Source organism: Pteropus alecto, unplaced genomic scaffold (genome assembly GCF_000325575.1).
Source record: "Pteropus alecto unplaced genomic scaffold, ASM32557v1 scaffold40, whole genome shotgun sequence".
In the NCBI taxonomy this organism is placed as follows: Eukaryota; Metazoa; Chordata; class Mammalia; order Chiroptera; family Pteropodidae; genus Pteropus; species Pteropus alecto.
This window is the reverse complement of record NW_006431919.1, coordinates 164,151-183,833: the sequence shown is the minus strand read 5'-3', so window position 1 is coordinate 183,833 and position 19,683 is coordinate 164,151. Positions and strand designations below refer to the sequence as shown.

Sequence of the window (19,683 nt, the reverse complement as noted above, 5' to 3'; positions counted from 1 at the left end):
TAAAAATCATAAAAATTATGGTGCCTCCTATAGACAACTAAAAGTAAAATCTATGCTAAAATTAAAACTTGCATGTATAATGAAATTAAATCAGCTTATTGTAGATTTTCTAACTGCAAAATTTTTGAAAAGATCGTTGAAACAGAACTTTTCTCATTTCTTTGGTGTCCCCGACTTGCTGGTAACCTAAGCATATGTATTGTCTGTCATTGGGTAATATACGACTGCCCAGGACGGGAAAGGAAAAATTGTTTCTTGTTTCAGCATCAAAGCGAAGGGTTATATTATCATGTACATCTTACTTAATAAATCTGTACCAGTGCAGTGGTCACCATTAGCATTACAGCTCTTTTCCCATCATAAGAACAATGAATCTGTGGGCCTCTCTTCATGCTTTCTCATCCTACACAGCCTACTAGCTCCTTAGCTATTGACAAACTCTAATGCCCCAAATAAATTAATAGAAGGAAAATATGAAGGAAAGAAGTTGTGTGAAAAACATGTAAGTGGCACATAATGTATATGCAAAAGTATTATGCTAGTATTAAACAAAAATTGAGTAACATGCCATGTTCTTCCACATCTCAGGACCTGCATACGTTTCCTTCCCTCTGTCTGTAACCACTTGCCCCCACCCCACCCCACTTTCCCTCCAGTAATATCTTCCCTGGGCTTCCATACTCAGTTATAGCCTCCCTTTGTTTGCTTTAAGAGCTTCCTGTAGTTCTCTGCTGTAGCCTTCATCATTATTTATTTTAAGTAATTACATAGTCTCACTTTCTTTTTTAGATTATTAGCCCCATGAAGAGAGTGCTCATGTTATCTTATTCACAGCTATGTCCCTGGTCCCTATCATAGCACACAGCAGCAGCTAGCAATAAATGTTTGTTAATGTTTCAAAAAATGAATGAATGAGCAGTATGCCTGACCTCAAAGTGCTTACTACAATCAAACAGGAGAGAAAGATGAAGGAAAAAAATCATTTACTACTCAACATCATAAGTGTAGTAATAGACATAACAGGGGACAATGGCAACTTCAGTTCTAATGCTAATCCTGGTATCAGCAAAGACTCCTTGAGGGGGGTGATGGATAAACAGTGAAGGCTGAAGAGTTGGGGCAGAGTAGGGACTTCCAGAGGAAATAGGGCAAGCAAAGGAAAAGGTGTCCACCTGCTATGCAGGGAGTCATCCATAAGACAGCTGGCCACAGGAGTACAGAGGTCATGCTTGCTTACTGATGCTACTGATAAAGCAGTGAGGTCAGAGGATATTCTTATTCTTAGTGAACTCAAGAAGACCCTGACTGTTTCCATTTAATAGTCTCTGTAAATTTACAATACATTAATAATCTCTTGTAGAGGAGACAGGGAATAAATGACAGTTTATTTGAACTCCTCCCTCTTTGCCTCTTTTTTGGGGGAAATCAGGTCACTGGCCTATCTCTGAGATAAACATCTCCACAAATCCTCAGAGCCTGCTGAAAGCTGGTCTGCGGTCATAACAGCAAGTTCTTAAAAATATCCAAAAGAATGTGCCATGCATAATCATACTTATTATGTTATATTAGTAATGATATTAGCTAATATTATTTGCCATTTACTATATGCCAGATACTTAACTCTTTGCACACATGAACTTTGATCTTTAAAACAACCCAATAAAGTAGGTACTGCTATTATGTCATACAGTGAAGAAACTGAGGCACAGAGAAATTAAGCAACATAGCCAAGGTCACTCAGAAAACAAATGGTGGAGCATGAACTTAATCCAAGTGTCTGTTTTCACTTTACAGCTTCCTCTCATTATGATATGGTTTCTCCTGAAAATTTAATGCTGCTGTTGGAGCCAAGACCCACACCCTGTACTTTTTCAGACATCTCATAGATTTCAGAAGTCAAAGTTGGAAAAGTCTCAAGAAAGTTAGATAGTCTGGTTACTGGTAGTATTATTGGAGGAGACACTCTCAGAGCAAAATCAGTATTTTCCAAAGAACCCATGTACACTACTGACGATATGTTAGATGAGTCCGAACATGCATGCACAAACATTTCCATTTTAACAGCTATGTATTTTTAAAATACAGATTAGATAGACGTTACACTAATATGCACATATACCAATAAAATAATTATTTCTTTTCAGTTTTGAGAAATATCAAAAATATATAACTAGACAAATAATCTTATAACTTATATAGTCATGATTCAATTCAGAGGTTGTTGACATTATAATTATTTATTAATTTATTCATTCAAGAAATATTTATTGAACATCTAATATGTGTCAGCACTGTTCACAAATAAACAAACAAACAAAAATTCCCACACCTTTCAGAGGACTTGAAGAGACATTTCTCCAAAGAGGACATACAGATAGCCAAAAGGCATATGAAAAGATGCTCAACATCACTATTGATCAGAGAAATGCAAATTAAAACCACAATGAGATATTACCTCACACCTGTCAGAATGGCTAGCATCAATAAATCAACAAACAACAAGTATTGGCGAGGATGTGGAGAGAACACTGATGTGCTGTTGGTGGGACTATAAATTGGTGTAGCCACTATGAAAAATAGTATGGAAGGTCCTCAAAAAATTAAAAATAAAACTAACACATAACTCAGCAATTCAACCTCTGGGTATTTACCTGAAGAAATCCAAAACACTATTTTGAAAAGACATACGCACCCCTACAATTTACAATAGCCAAGCACATGACACAAACACATATACATGCGTGTGAATATTATTCAGCCATAAAAAAAAGAATGAAATCTTTCAATTTGTAGCAACACGGATGGATGTCAAAGGCATTATGCTAAGTGAAATAAGTCAGACAGAGAAAGACAAATATCATATAATTTCACTTATATATGGAATCTTAAAATAAATAAATAAATAAGTGAACAAACAAAACAGAAACAAATTCATGGTTGCCAGATGGGAGGCGGGGTAGAGGGATGGGTGAAAAGGGAGAGAGGATTAAGATATACAAATTGACAGTTACAAAACAGTCATGAAGATGTAAAGTACAATATAGGGAATATACTTAATAATATTGTAATAACCATGTATGGTGTCAGATGGGTACTAGACTTATCGGGGTGGTCACTTTGTAAATTATATAAACATCTAATCACTACGTAGTACCTCTGAAGCTAACATAACATTGCATGTCAAATATAATTAAAAAATAAATTTTAGTCTACGAACATGCTACCCTGAACAAGCCTGATCCCATCTGATCTCGGAAGCTAAGCAGGGTCAGACCTGGTTAGTACTTGGATGGGAGACCACCGAGGAAGACTAGGTGCTGTAGGTGTAAAAAATAAAAAAATAAGGGATTGTAAGCTGACAATGTCCTTGCAATCTGTGAGGTCAACCAAGGGTTGTCTCGCCTAAAAAAGAAAAAGAAAAAAGAAAAAGAATGACCTTTTTAAAATTTATTATCTTCTAATATGATCTTTTTTTATTTATTTATTATCTTCTAATATGACCTTTCATATTAGAAGATAATAAATACTATAGAAAAATAAAGCACGGTAAGGGGATGGCAGTAGAGAAAAGGAAATTTAAAGTTTTATTTTGTTAATTAAAAATTATTAACAAATACATTTGAGATCTCTTACTTAAAAAAATGGATGATATTGCTTTAAGTTCCTTTCTCTGGGGACACTCTATTTTTATCATTGTTTTCCTCAAGCCGGAGACAGATTTCTTTTTAAATAAGTAACACATAATTAAAGTACATACAAATAAATGCTACATAAGTGAAGTAAATAGCTAAAGAAATTATTCGATAATTAATAAATATTATTAGATAATGATAACAGTGCTACATGGATATGGCAAAGAATAAGAGAATAGTATCTGAATGTTTAAATTGGGGAATTATTCACCTAGGGAATACCAAACACTTTTCTCTCCTGCCCAGTTGATTCTGTTTGTGTTGATGGGCAGAGAAAACTAGAATCACTCACCCCAGCCAGGTCAGCTCCTGGCACTAAAGATAAAGTAAATGCTCATTTGCAACGTTAGTGGGGAGGATTCCATCACCTAAACACATCTGCACTTCTACAACCTGCAGCTTTCTTCTCTGCTTACTTACAGGATCATCTCTGTGGAGACAGCAGAGGATTCGGCACAGAGAAAAATACAAAAAGAAGCAATATCACCACCACCCCATTCCTTTATGTTACACAGCTACATTTACATGACGCTAATGGTTCTAGGTACTTTTGCCGTAAGCTTCTTCGCCCGCAAACATTTTCGCCACATAAATAATTGGCCATAAGGCAATTTTGCCGTAAAAGGAAGGTAAAAGAACGTTAAAAAGGACATCACGAAACATGAAAAATGAATAACAAAATTGACTTTATTGCAAAATACAAGATATTTGAATACATTTAAAACGTCTGTAGCATCATGGCAATACTATGCAAACAACTGATTTTATTTTGTGAATTGTACCTAAATGCTTTTTTTTTTTTTTTCCTGTGGGAAATGTGGGTTCAACTCTACGCTCTCAGAGGTTGCTCACCACTCTTTCTCTCCCCATTGTAATGTTTCAAAATAAGAAACCACTAATCCTTTGGGGCAAATCATCATCATCTGGAAGAAATGTTAACTATTTTAAGACCACCAGCACCATGTCTACTCATAACTGTATAGACCATTATGATAGGTAAAATTTATATATAATAAAAAGATGGGAGTAACTAAGAAATTCATCCAAACAAACAACCAACCAAACAAACAAAAAACCCAAACTTTCAACCGGTTACTTTATCTTTTTTACAGAGGATGACTTGTCAAAAGAGAAATTAACCCACCCAACGAAAAGTTACTGTATCTTTTACGACAAAATTGCCTTACGGCCAATTAGTGATGTCGCAAAAACGATTGCCGCAAAGATGCTTACGGAGAAAATGCCTGGCAGTGATGCTGACGTGGAAGTGCATGCGGACCCTGTGGTTGGTTGGTCAGGCTCTGGTGGTAGCCAGGGGCCACGAACTGCACAGAGCAGGATCCAGGCTTTCCCATAGGGAGGACCGGAAGGCAATGCCAAGTGCCGAGGATAAGTTACAACCCTTAATGCAACCACCTAAACACCTTCAAGTCAGTTTTGTAGAGTAGGGCCCCGGCCTTAAAGGGTGACCCCATGCAGGAAAAAGTTCTCTCACATTTTAATATTAATTGCTTAAGAATGAGTAACAAATAATCATAGCTAACATTTATTGAACACTTAGCTATATACCAGACGTGCTAATGCTTTATATGCATCATCCTATTTAATTTTCACGATGACTCTGTGAGGTACTACGATTACTTCCATTTAACAGGTGAAGAAACATAGGTTCAGGCAAGTTAATTAACATGTCTCAAATCATATCTATGGTAAATCGAGCCTAGGCAGTCTGACTTTGAATCTTGTACTAATCTCATTTGAACCTATACATAACACTATGGGTTAAGAAAAAAGAGAATTTTCATTCCATGGAAGAATGGCAGAAAAATGTAATGATAGGAGGGCAGATGCTAGCGTTAGAAGAATGAAAGTTTTAATTCTCTCTCTGCCATTTATTAGCTGTGTGAATTTGGAAATTTTATCTAACTCCTCGAAGACTTAAAACCTCCTATGTTGTCACACGTTAGAGAACTTTTAATCTCTCAGGGCCTACCTGTTTTTGTCATGATTGTCGTCATCATCATCACAGCTGTCACATATTAAATGTTTTCTCACATTAATTTTTTCTCATATCTGAAATTGCCATGTCATTCCTTTAACTCTTTAGATTAAGAAGTGGCTACAATGTACTATTACTACCACTAATAATAATAGCAGTAATAGTCATCATTTATTGTACACTTACTACATGCAAAGTGCTTTTAGTGTATTATTTCATTCTACCTTTACAACTACTATATGACATAAATACTAGTGTCATATATAATTTATAGTTAGAAACATAACTCACCTAGAACGCAACACTGCTAATTTCACCTCCTTTTCTCCTACCAGCCTGACTACCAGTTGTCTTGGGACCTCCAAAAGAGCAGGAAATTGAACACTTCAGGAGTTTGACACACAAAAAAAGTTTGCAACTATCCAAGTTGTGTTCTTGAGAACTGTGATTGCTCAAGAAATTTGTTTCCTCTGTTTCAATTTCCTTTTCCACAGAGGAGTGCCAAATATCTCTTGGTCCTCTTCAGAGGAGGAGCTGGAAAAACAGTAAGAACAGGTGACTCACCTGAAAAGAACAAGGGAGAGTAAGTAGTGCCAAGGAAGCAGACTATTGTTTTATTGCATAAGTCCAGGCGCTCACTTTGCTTTTTAACAACCTTGAATGGCATTTAGTAAAAGATGCTATAAGTGACTAACATACTTGGAGTGATAATAACTTTCTATTTGACAACATCATTTTCTCCATATTTGCTATTATTTTTTTCTGATTGCAAATTTAATACATTTCATTGGAGAAACCATAGAAAATGCACAAATAGCTAAGCTATTTTGTATGTTTCAATCTAGATTTCGATGAAACTTAAATTATCCTTTTTCCGTGCCTATACACCCTTGAATCGTTTTTAAAGACCCAAAGTCCAGGGTAGGGGAGACCAAGAGCATCCCAGAGGCCAGCAGCACAAATACCTTCCCCTCCAGCTCTTGCAGCTCGGTTCACCCATCTCCCCTCCCCCTTAGTCTTGTCGCTTACCATTGGTCATTACCATGACAACCAGCAGCTGCCGGAGCAGGCAGCCTCTACCGCAGCAGGGGTGGGGCTGTGGGGGAGGGGGCAGGAGAGGAGGAGCCAGAGGAGGTGTCTGCTGCAAGTTCCTGGCTGTTTCTGAGCTCACCCCATCCTCCGAGAGGGAGGAGGCCAAGTGGTGATGCTGCTGCTTCTGCCGCCTTGACTGCTGATACTCTAGTGGGGCTGGAAGGGTGGTTCCTATTCGCACCATCGCCAACCAGAGACGAAGGGAAAAAAAAAAATCCCAGCAGCCGCTGCTGATGTTGGGTTCGGAGGCTGTATCCCACTCGGTCACAAGGAAGATGGATTCAGTTTGCATCTCTTCCCGCTTTCAACAGCTTCTCCGGGTCTCTGCATGGTAAGTAGGAGACTGTGGTGCTATCTTTTCGGTTTAGCTTGCTATTAAATGACCTGTGTATACATTCGTGGCCTGCACTTGAACAATGACTCCCTCAGAGTAGGAGAGGAAGGTGTGGAGACAGGGATGGAGATGGAGAGAGAGGAAGGTTGCCAGGAAGAGAGAGAGAAGTAAGAAGGCATCCGCTTGTTAAAAAAAAAAAAAAATGGTATTCTGATTTTATCTTGAACTGGCTTAGAATGCAGACTGAGCCACCTGGTTGCTTTCCTTCTAAGCTTAGCAGCAGAATCGGGGGGAAGGTGTGGAGACAGGGATGGAGATGGAGAGAGAGGAAGGTTGCCAGGAAGAGAGAGAGAAGTAAGAAGGCATCCGCTTGTTAAAAAAAAAAAAAAAATGGTATTCTGATTTTATCTTGAACTGGCTTAGAATGCAGACTGAGCCACCTGGTTGCTTTCCTTCTAAGCTTAGCAGCAGAATCGGGGGGTGGAAAAAGAGCTAACAAGAAATGGGTGTTATTGAAAGGAATCGTTTTATTTGCAGCTCTCCCTTGTAGGGCTGGGCCTTCCTCAAAATCACATTTGGTGCCTTAGAAGCTTCCTGGCCTAATTATAAGGTGATTTTGCTTGTTTCGTTCATTGCTTAGAAAAAGTGGCCCCAGAATTTAGCATTCTATTTCATATTCTAATGTACTCTTGTTGAGAAACCATTAGCCAGATAGTTTCATTTTAGTGCATAGATTTGATTGTGAATATACAAATGTATATATACCCTATGGATATGCACATATATACGTGTCACTTAGCATTTATAGTGCAATTATGAAACATTTATATGCAGAGCATTCTTTGCAATCATTTTTATGAGTTATAAATCCCCTCGTATGCTTGGAGGTAATTGCATATTTTTGAAACCATGCTTCTGGTTTATAATATTATTCATTGGCTTCATTTAGATTAATGTCAGATTTATTCTGGTTATTGTCCTTTAGTTTTGTTGTGACCAATTAGGACAGATGCCTATCATTTAATCTGTATCATAGCCCTGGATGCGAATTCATAGCCTGCCTCTTTTCTTTATTTTTAATTAGGTTTGTGGGGGGTGATTGGAGAGCCTTGACTTGACAATGATGGGAGAGGGAGGCGGCTTGTGGTATTATTTTGTGTCCATCATCTTGCCAAATGAATGTTGAAATAAATCAGATTTCTTGAAATTCTACCCCAACCCTTTCTTGTTGGTGCCTTGTGTCCCAGAAAGCGCAGATGAGCTGGAGGGTGAAATGCATTCTTTTTATTTAACAGTGATGCTATTTGCTGTTCATTCCTTCGGTATCCAGGCACCATTTTAGAGTTCCCCAAAATGTTGTATTATGGATTTACTTCTTCAGATGGTGAAGTAGGAAAGTAGGATTGTTTTGAAAAATCTAGGTGTTCTCAAGTACCTGAGCCATTTCCAAATTAGCCTGCTTACACAATGAAACAGGAGAGAGCAAAGCTTAGCACAAGAATGTATGTTTTGTAGCCGAAATGGGGAGCTATTGTAGTTTACAAATGCTTACTGGGATCTGCTTGACCTTTTATTATGTCAAGGCTTTAAGGCAGCTCAGTAGACTAAAGATGTGTGAGATGAGTAGGGTACAGAGTTCCATTAAACCCAGGGTAGTGGATTTCATTGAATTAAAGCCAAAAAAATCCTTACAAGTAAAAGTGTGTTAGTAATACTACATTCATCATATGGGCTAGTTATATCCATCGAGCTCGTCTCTAACAATATCATTGTCAGTGCAAACCTTTTTTTTACAGTGTAAAATATCAGTATTTTTTGTTTTAATCTTGCATTTTATTTTACACACAGCCCAACCCTTCCCCCTTCATTTAAAATTTTTATTTGTATTTGAATCAGGTTTATAGTTTAATTTCTCTGAGAGTAAATGTCCTCTTTGGTTTATATATGAGAAGGCTCTTCAGCAACTTAATGAGAATAATGGATTTAATATGCTCGTGGCATTATCATATATTGTATAGATTCACAACTCTGTAAGCCATGCTACCATGTACCTAATTATAACAACTATATAAAGTTGGGCAAGGTACTGGGCTTATATGTCATATCGAAATTTTTGTAACACACTGCATCGTTCATTTTTAAATGATAACTTTTGATCTCCAAAAATTAACTTTCAGGTATATCTATAGTAAGCTTTAAAAAGTTAGGACACATTATAGTTCATCCTGTTTCTACAATGAAAACATATCTTGGGGTTTTGTTTTATTTCCTTTGTGTTGAGTGTTCATTGAGATGTGGTTTTATAGGTGAAGTTGATACAATTTGAGCAGAAGCAAATCACTGTAGGCCACAGGACATAGACCTGATGGTTGATGTTTCAGCCATGTGGTCAGACCCATCAGACCCCTGATAGAAATACAGGTCTAGTTTTCAGTCCCACAACTTGAGATGATTAAATGGCCTTTGCTGAGGAGCCACAGAAAAGTGAAGTATGTTTAAAGGACTACAAGTTGAACTCTTTAAGAAAGGATAAAGAAAGTAGGATCACTTCGCTAGAGGAAACAGAGATGACAATCATTTGTTTCAGAAGAGCTGAGGGTTTTAACAAAGGACATTACTTCTTGCTATTTTTTGGAACCTAAAATATAATCGATGGGATTCAACTGCATTAGGAAGAACGAAGATTATAATACAAAATGTAAAATTTCCTGATAGTAGATATGGGTTGTCAGCTGAGTAACCAGATAAGGCATTGCATCTTTTATCAAAACCTCCAAAAGTATAATCTAGACATAGAGATATTTGGGATGAACTAGATTCTTTCTCAAAAACTCTGGCTTTTTCTAGAGTAAACTTTCCATTTAAGAGTGTAATTTAGTTGTTTAATATCAGGGACTTCCAGACCTGTAACAGTAAGACTTCGTTTTGTAATGAATGGGCTTCTAAATCACAGAATCTGGATATTTTTAAAGAAATCAAGTGCCCATCTTTTTGAAGAAATTTGTCATTTTGTCAGGATGCAGGGAACTGGATGTTGGCCTCTTCATAAGAGTCCTTTCTCAGCAGCAGCTCTATGAAATGTGACGCCTAATAGCTATATTAAAATTATTCCCTTTTGTGTGGCTAACTTGGAAAAATGAAATGGGGTTTAAAAGGGTCTAGATACAAAATAATTCAAGAGCCATCAAGTTGATGTCAGAAAAAATAAAATATATGAAAGATACATCCAAAAGTATTATTTAAGTGCACTGTTTTAACAACAAATTAGTTTAGTTAATTATATTTTTTCTCAAACACTATGTTGAAAATGCCATTTTTGTTGAGATAGTAAATACTTTGACTGGTATTTAAATTTTAGTAAAACTTGTTTTAATTAGAGTAACACACACATTATTTAATTTTTCACTCTGTGATAGGATGTTCCTATTTCTTCACGTGACCCCAGAACACATTTCGGTTCTCCAAGCATGCTTCACACCTCCATCAGGGTGATTTAAAAAGTTTCTGGAGAGTCAAGACTGTTTTCTGCATTTCTCATAGGTTTGTAAAAAAGATTAATGCTTCCTTTTTATGGTTGGCGCCTAAAAGAAAACCAAATTTATCAGGAAAGTTTCAACATAAATAACTCAACATTCAGTTTTTACTGAAATAAATAAACTAGAGTTATACTTGAGTTTTATTCTGAGGGGTCAGTCACAATTCCCCCTTTGCTCATCCCAACTATTATTCTCCCAAGTAGAAATATGTTTTCAAACGAGATGACTTAATCAATTGAAAAACAACTATTTATGGAGTTCTTATATGACTATCACAATTTGCATATACTAGTAACAGAATCTCTTTGAGTGATATAAGATGCACACGTGTGAAAGAGTTAATGACAAAAGCAATGCATCTTTTATTTATCATTACATCTTATATTAATATAATATTTTTTAGTTCTCATTTTACATTCTTTATTTTTTACTTATATTCCCCCAAATTCTATCATGCCAGTAAAGCTAGTGTCAATGTAATTATTTTAAATAAGGACGAACAGATTCAGAGAGGTTAGACTTGGGCAGGTTTGGGTTTGGTAAATGATTTAATTGAGCCTGGATTCTGAATCTCATGAGCCCAAATCTGCCATATTAGAAAATTTAACAAATTCTCATGACAGTTTGAATTTTTCATCAAACATCAAATATAGTAAATCTGCATTAAATATGGCTCGTTTTTATTTGGATTTTTATTTGAATATTTCAGGCGCCATGATTTGCTCTTTGGTCATATCGAATTGTCAAATAGACTGTATGCTTAGGGTATCAGCACAAAATAATGGTGCAAGCAAAAATTACTTTGGAGAAAATTTGTGATTCCTGATATTTCAGAAAAGCATAGAAGTATACTGGAACTCTGTTGAACCGATATGCACTTACTTTATAACTAAGTATTGTTTTTATCTTTAATGACATACAGGTTAGGAGGTAACATAATTTTTTTCTGTGCCTTAGACCAAATTAAGATTCCTACGGATCCTGGACCTTGAAAAAATGTAGCCATACCTCCTGCCTGTATGTCCTAAGACTCTCTCCATTCCACCTACATGTTCTTAAAAAGAAAAATGATATTAAATCATGTATTTGTACATCAGTCCAACAACTTTCTGATATTTCCAACAACTACTTTTACACTTTTCTAAAATATCAAAAATCATGTACTTTTCTCCAAAATATTCTCATTTTTTGGTGTCTCCTTTTCTTTGTCAATGCCCTGGGCACATACTTTAACTATTTGGTAATTTGGTGCTGGCTAAAGAGCAGATCATGCCATCTGAACGACCATTCTACTTATGGGAAGTGTCTTTCATAGTTAATTAGCTTGCAGTACAAGTGAAATCTATTACACCAAAGACTTTCTGTGTTAAATCGGTATTCACCAATACAATTAGAGGTTTTCTTCTAAAGGCTTTTTTCACATTTTAAAAATACACCTCCTTCATTGTGAGAAAAAAGAAAAGACAGAAATGTATACCAAGAAAATACCATATGTTTATCATCAAGAAATAATTACTTTTAGCATTTTAGAATATTTCCTTCTTGATTTTTTTTTTTCTCTATATGACGATATAAACACACTCAGACATACAATTTCATGAATGGGACCATACTCTTAGCATTGTTTTATAGTTCTTTTACTTCATATAAGGTGGTCATCTATCCATATCAATGAAATATGTCTCTACTAAAATTTTAATTTCTGTGCATTTTTCTTGATGACTCAAGGTGTTTTTTTCCCCACTTGGGGGCCTTTACACTCTGCTTTTAAATACTGCTTATGATGCAGGTAGTTTGCTTTTAAATACTGCTTATGATACAGGTATATCCTGCTTGATTTACAGCAGCTGTGAGTCAAGCATTATTTTCAGGAAGTATGAGATCTGTTACCGTGACCCGTTACTATCTCTCACAATGAGTATTAAATCTCTTGTGTGTTGATAATGAATGAATTTGAAGCCCAAGTCAGTGAAATCCTTGTTTGAATCACTAGGAATTTCACCAGGTGTGTGCAGAAGCGGCAGTTAAAAAACAAAAAACAAAAACAAATGCCTTTCAGATTCATGTTAATTTTCCTCAGTGTGGTAGTAGCATCCTACAGTTTTAACCTCTGTGACCAACTCAAATCCTTTATGGAAACATATTTAAACAACATACATTAGCTGTCACACGACTTCTTAGATAGACTAAGATATATTTTTGGTGTCTGTATATTCCTTAAACCTGTATATAGTTTTTATTTTTTTATATTTTTATTTTTTATTAAACTACAGGTGACCTACATTATTATATTAGTTTCAGGTGTACAAAAATCGTGATTCTACATTTATATGCCTTGCAATGTGACTATGATAAGTCTAATAACCATCTGTCACCATACAAAGTTATAACGATAAGATTGACTATATTCTCTGTGGTGTACATTACATTCCCATGATTTAATTATTTCATAACCGGAAGTTTGTACTTCTTATTCCCTTTCACATTTTTCATCCATTACCCCACCCCTCCTGCCTGGCAACCATCAGTTTGTTCTTTGTATCTATGAATCTGTTTCTATTTTGTTTTAAACCTGAATATAGTTTTAAATGAAAGCCCAGTCATCTGACTCTTCCTCTTTTAAAATATGAATGGTTGGATTCTTCGTATACTTTAAGTTTGAGCTTTAAATATGACTCCTTGGAGAGGTTTCTTTCCTTAAATATGTAGATCTCTACTATTACTCTGCATCATGTGTGTTTCCTTCACAGCATTTATCAAAGTTGTAATTATAGAGCTATTTATTTGCTTACTTGATTTTCCCTACCCTTCACTAGATTGTAAGTTCTATGAGGGCAGAGAATGAAACAATAACACATGACTTGGTACAACATAGGTGCTCAGTAAATACTGGTTGACTGACTGACTGACTGACTGACTGGGTGGTTCCCTCTAGCCTAAGCACCTCTGGCCTAAGATTGTAGAAGAGCTTTCCACTAGTAGTTCTTTGCATTGTGATTCTCATCCTTTTATTTTGGCTGTGAAAATAAAATAGGCTGTATTTATATATATGATATTCTCAGGACTTTACCTTTTGATAAAAGAAAACCAAATTTTTAAAGGTAACAAAATCACAACACTTAAAAATCCATCATTACAAATCGTTCACTATATGCTATGTGACACAGGTAAGGAAAGCTGTGAACATTTCTTTCCTTCCTTTGTGGTTACTTTTATTCCCTTTCGAAATAGAATTGCAAGTCAGAAATAGGAACACCTTTGGAGTCACTAATTTATTCAAATAAATTAGTAATTTAATTAATATTAGCATCAAATTACATGATACACACTCATAGCTATTTTGCTGTTCTAGAAATCCACTCTACTAAATTTAATAACCATAAACAAATCATTCCTTCATATCTATATCAAGAAAAATTAAGGTGAAACAAGAATGGACACAATTACCAGACTCAAAACATAAATTAAGGCAGCATCTTGCTTTCATGAGAGTTTGAAATCGAATATAAAAAGAGTGAGTTGGAAGAAAGAAATATCCTTGGCATATACAGAGAAATACCTTCAAACTAATGGAACAGCCACCTCTATAGGTGCCTGACCTGCTGATACGCTGAAGCTTAAGTGTGAGGGAAGTCTTTCTTTCTTTGGCATCTAAACCAAGGTCATTCACTGCAACGCTTGGAATTCTGGAGTCCAGCTGCAGTTAAAATATACATGGAAAACCAAATCTAAGTTTAGTTGACACTATCTGGTCAGAAAACAATTCATTGGTTATTATTTTCAAGAAGGAAATTTTGCTGAGATCATTGTGACTCTAAAAAAGCCTCGTGAGCATGTGTTTAAGAAAAGAGGTTGATATTTTCATCATGCCTTCTGTTCCAAACTGGAAATGTTCCTCTGGAAAATGCTACCCAGTGTAACCACAATGAAAAATGTAAACCAAGCAAATGTTTCTCACCCACATTTCTTATCTGCTCTTTCATGTGCAGCATTTCGTGGAGAGAGGTACCTTCCAAAAATAAGCCGAGTTCTTACTCTGTAGTCATCACTAATCCATATTTAAGCCCTATAAACAATTCATAGGTCAGATAGACCTAATTCGAACATATTTTCCAAAAATTGCTTTTTTTAAAAAAATGCTTTTTTAAAAAAAAATGCAAGAATACTGATGAGAACTAGAGGGAATATTTTAAATGAGTAACTTTCTATAAAATTTAGGATGTGGTGTCATTCTACCAAAAAGCCATTAAAAGAATAGCAAGATAATCGACAATAATTCTTTATATAACAATAACCAATCTTGAGATTTATATTAAATTAACAATGAATTCACATGAGAACTCATAATGTTCTCATTCTGCCAATTGGCACTGACAAGACAGAGAGGGAGACTTAGGTGTTTTAAAAATATTATCGGTCCCATATTGTTTTCTTTTGAATTTCCTAGATAGCTCAGATTGTGAAAATGGGTACTCTGAAATGACTGGGGTTTTTTTTTTTTTTCCCATCGTCTGCCCTGCTCTGGGTACCTAAACTCAGAGGAAAGAATTACTTACTGCATGCACTGGCTTAGTCTTTGTCTTCTGTATCTCTTGAGGAGGAATTTAAGTGGTAGTTAATTAACCATAAAATGAATTTTGTATTTTAGAGAACATATGATATTTTTCTGTATTAAAGAAAACATCTGAATTATGACTTAACTTTTATTTTTAAAGCACTTAATAAAAACAGTCACAAAATTTAGAATTTATAGTATTTTGAGCCAGGTGCCTAAAACATTAGCAATTATTAAAAATAAACCTAACTTTAAAAAAATGAAGTAGCAAGAAATTCCATACCCCTGGTTAATTTTGCATAACAGTTAGCCATCTTGCTCTCTTCTTAGCTAGATTGTCCATATTTTAGGCTCCACGGGGTGCACTGCTACACTCTGAAACCAGAGAAAGGAAAGTATAGGCCTGCAACAAGGGAAATTGATTCTTCCACCACAGTGCAACCTTCAGGTTTTTATCCTGTATAGAGCCTATTCTCTAAGTGCATGCTTAAACATGCCTGATTCATAATGCTCCTGTCTACACAGGTTTGACTGTGCATATTGTTCAATCTCTTCTAACTGTGGTACTTGATTTTGTATTTTTCTCCTTTCACTTTCCATATGGTTTTTAATATCAAACCTAAATGGTTTAGCCAAGGGCCCTGGAAGGTAGTAAAGAGACAAGATTAACATTTCCAGTCAGTCACTGGTCATTTGCTTACTGAACTTTTACTAACATTTGAATAGTTTGAAAATATTAACTGTCTAAACTTACATTATATAATCCTCTTGCTTTGAAACATCGTTCTTTGGATGTATCGTCAACTGTAATCTAAGCAGAATTGATTTGTTCTCAGCTCAAATGGTGCCATCGCTTACCACATTCTTGATGTCCTTAAAAGTTGTTTGACTAAGGAAAGATCTTTATGACTGAGAGTAGCTGGTAAAATAGTGGAAAAGCATTTTGTACAGGAGACAGTAATTTTGCAAAGAAATGTTTTCTCTTGGGTCAGTCTAAAAAGAATGGATCTTGATGCTCACTCATCTCTATTCTTTAGAATCATTAGGGATATCCATAGTTTTAAATTTTCTTTAGAATTCAGGTAAAACAATTTATTCCAATAACGAATGGAATAACCCTACCCTCTTAATAACAGGGATAGCTGATATGTTCTGAATAAAGCAAGTGTAAAAAGAAGAAATCAGAACGACTCAGTTTCCAGAAAAAGAAAAAAAGCTAAATTCTTTGAGCACCTATCACGTATCTATTAAATTGTTTTCATCCTCGTCCATTTTTGCAATCCTAACAAAAGAGGAAACCAACTTTGCAAGAGGAAAATGAAGCTCAGATAGGTTTAATTTCTTAGCCTCAGCCATTCCATTAGTGCCTTTCGAGCTGAGAGTGAAATAAGATCTGATTTTTTAGCACGGTGATTAAAAACTGGAGCTTTGTGGGCTGCACTCAGCTCAGTGAAGTGTTTGTAAACATGTGTAAAGTGTTTGTAAATGACAATGTATGCTTCCGGCACAATATTTCAAAAAAACATACTTTTATCCAAAACTATAATTTGACATTTCACAGAACATCTGAGTGTCTGCCTCCTCTTAGAAAATAAGAAACGCTGGCATCACTAGGCCCTCATCTACTCATGGTAAACACATCTGGAGTTGAGTAATGGGTGTTACTCTGGGTGGCTCTTGTGCTCTGCAGAGTGTGCTGCATTGACCCTCAATTCCCTGCCCCCTCAGATGATTCACATTAACTCTTCGACCCTTGAGATTGTTGGGCTTTGACACCCATTTAGCCATTTTCATTCCACTATACCATGTTACTTCCTAGTTAATCATCTTTAGGGAAACATTCAGATTTGTTTAATATGGAAGCTGAAAATTAATGTAAAGCAACAACCTAGCCGATAACCATTTGATAAAATGCACTATCTGTATGAAATTTAATGCTGTTGATCTGGTTTTGAGGCAATCACAGTGATATTTTAATAAGATAATTTACAGCTTCAGATGTTTCTTCTTGTACCCTACCCATTATTTTTTCTCTTTATAATTTGTAAGCTAAGGCATTTTTCACAGCAATGAATATGTGTCCAATATTTTATTTTACAAGTTACAAAGAACTTTTGATATTTAAGTTCTCACAAGCATATGGAGGTGATATTATATACTATGTTATATTGCATTATATCACATTATATTCTGTTACATTATTTATAATCATCCTTAGGGTAAAATTCTGAGTGTCTATCTGTGTTCAGCATCACTTAACCACAAAGTGAAAAGTATGGTACTCGAATCCAGATTTCTTTACTTTAGAATTTTTTTTGTTCTTTGAGATGCTACCCCAAACAACCGAATGATTCATGAGTAATGTGAATCAGGGCCAAAAAAATACGACATAGTCTGACCTGGCCTGTACGTCCTAACTCCGGCACTAAGGCAACTTTGGTCTTTTGGTTGTCCTTACCAAGTCCTTCCTTTCACATGCAACCAATGGGTATCTGTCTATATGTAGGAGCAACTAAATAAGTCAAGAGCTTTTAGAGGGGTATGAATAAATAGTTCCCACATGTGTATCATTATCATCATTATCAGTACCATAAAAGCCTTATTGAAGGTCCTCAAAATAGAAGGCATTCATAGACTCCGATTATTATCCCTGGTCCCTGTCCAAAAGGAACTTATGTTTTTAAAAGAACCAAATTTAACTAGAATATGAACACATGTAATACATGGAATACATAAATAGCACCGCAGTTCCCATCAGAAGTCTTTGTTTTGAGAAATGATCACCGCTTCTAGCTAATGGCCTACACTATTAATGTGCATGTTGAGGAGGATGGCTTTGAATCAGTATTCAATTATTTCTCTTCCTAAGTTATAGCTTTCATTTGATGAGCGAATATAATAATGTTTATATTAGTAAATGGAGATTATTGAGGCACATCAATCGACTTTTTGGACTAAATTCAGGTTAAAAAATGTCCAAGACATTTTTTTAAAATATATTCAACATTAGTGTTTGTCGTTGTGTTGGTTTTTGTTTTTAATTGTAACCTGTCACGGCTGTGGATACAGTGAAGCCCTTTAAAAGATATGTTGTAGAAAAAGTTTCAGTGACATAGGAAAATATGTAAGATATGTCTTTTAAGTTTTAAAAAAAAGTCAAGATCAAAAGCTGGAATTTATACCAATTTTCTAAAAGGGGAAGAAAATTACACAAACAGGTATATATATTTTTATAAAGGACCAACATAATATAAATTAAAATATTAACAAGAATCAATTTTGGATGGAAAGTTTATGAGAAATTTCTTCATTGAGTTTTTTTATGTCTTCTAAATTTACTAAAACACATTATACTTATTTAATTAGCAAAATGTGGTAAATATTTTTAAATGAAAGGTTTTGTCATCAGAATTTCTAAATCATCCACAAAGCCAAATATTGAACTATCTAGAGTGACTCTGCAGGGCTTCTGGAAGATGGAAGTTTTGCTTTCTCTGGGTTAGGGGTTACAAATTGATTTCCATACACAACAGCATTCCTGATTAGCTATAAAGAGAAGAAAAAGGATAGGAAGATAGGAAGGAGTCTGGCTCTCTATACAAAATACCCATTTGATGTCCTAAAGTTTTGAGAAAACGATCCTGTCACAAAATGGATTGAAACCCAACGATATAATTGATGTCATTGATATTCTGTGTGCCAAGATATCTATTTTCTTTAAAAATTAAAATTTTTCATTTTTACTGTATTATTTCCATTAGCTTCTAGTGGCTTTAGTTCACAGTAGTTATTTGAATCAGTGTTAATAAGACAGAACTCCAAGCTTAACTTTATGGGATTCAGTCAAAATTCATTTTTAGTGATGACCTCAAACAAGGATAATTGGATGAGAGAGCAAAAATCCACACAAATTATTCAAAATTCTGACCTTTTTCTCTTTAGGAGGTAGACACAGTTATCCCCACCATGAAGGACCTGCTTACACTTTTGCTGCCCTCTCTGTAGTTTAGATGCAGTTAAATCTTTCTATTCTAGAGCTTAGTAATAACGATGGTGGTGGCGATGATAATGAAGACGACAGTTCATACTTCGAGGGCGGGGTCTGGAGTTGCTCAGCTCCAGGGAGGACTGTGTGAGTGACATCTCCCAGAGCAGTGCAGTGGAGCAGTACTGAATTAGCATCTGCTGTGTGTCAGGTGAAGTTCTGAAAACTTTACAAGCATAACACTTTTGAGGTAGGCACTATTATACCCCTTTCTTACCCCTTCAGTTGAGAAAACTTAGGAAATGTTCAATCAGCTAACAAATGGTTTCTGAATGATTTCTAAGTGCTTGTCTTTATAATAGGTGTGTGGGATAAGGATCAGGGCCCTATTCTCAAAAGGTTTATGGAGCAGTAAATGAGACAGGTCTATAAACAAAGAGTAAACAATAAAATATAGCAAATATCGTAAAAGTATGGCTTTCCCATTTAG

The 19,683-nt window shown here is 35.4% G+C and overlaps 1 protein-coding gene and 1 pseudogene across 3 annotated transcripts in view; both read left to right on the top strand.

Moving 5' to 3' along the window:
- Positions 1 to 3,207: 3,207 nt before the first annotated feature.
- LOC112475269 lies at positions 3,208 to 3,326 on the top strand (annotated as a pseudogene).
- A 3,488-nt stretch (positions 3,327 to 6,814) lies between these two features.
- Positions 6,815 to 19,683, top strand: part of JAKMIP2 (janus kinase and microtubule interacting protein 2) — a 140,413-nt gene continuing 127,544 nt past the window's right edge. The window contains exon 1 of one of the 3 annotated variants that reach the window (XM_006906364.1): positions 6,815 to 7,114. In XM_006906364.1, the coding sequence (XP_006906426.1) occupies positions 7,112 to 7,114 (3 nt within the window). In that variant the 5' untranslated portion in view covers positions 6,815 to 7,111. The remainder of the gene's footprint in view (positions 7,115 to 19,683) is intronic. The other 2 variants (XM_006906362.2, XM_006906363.1) reach the window with 2 other exon arrangements.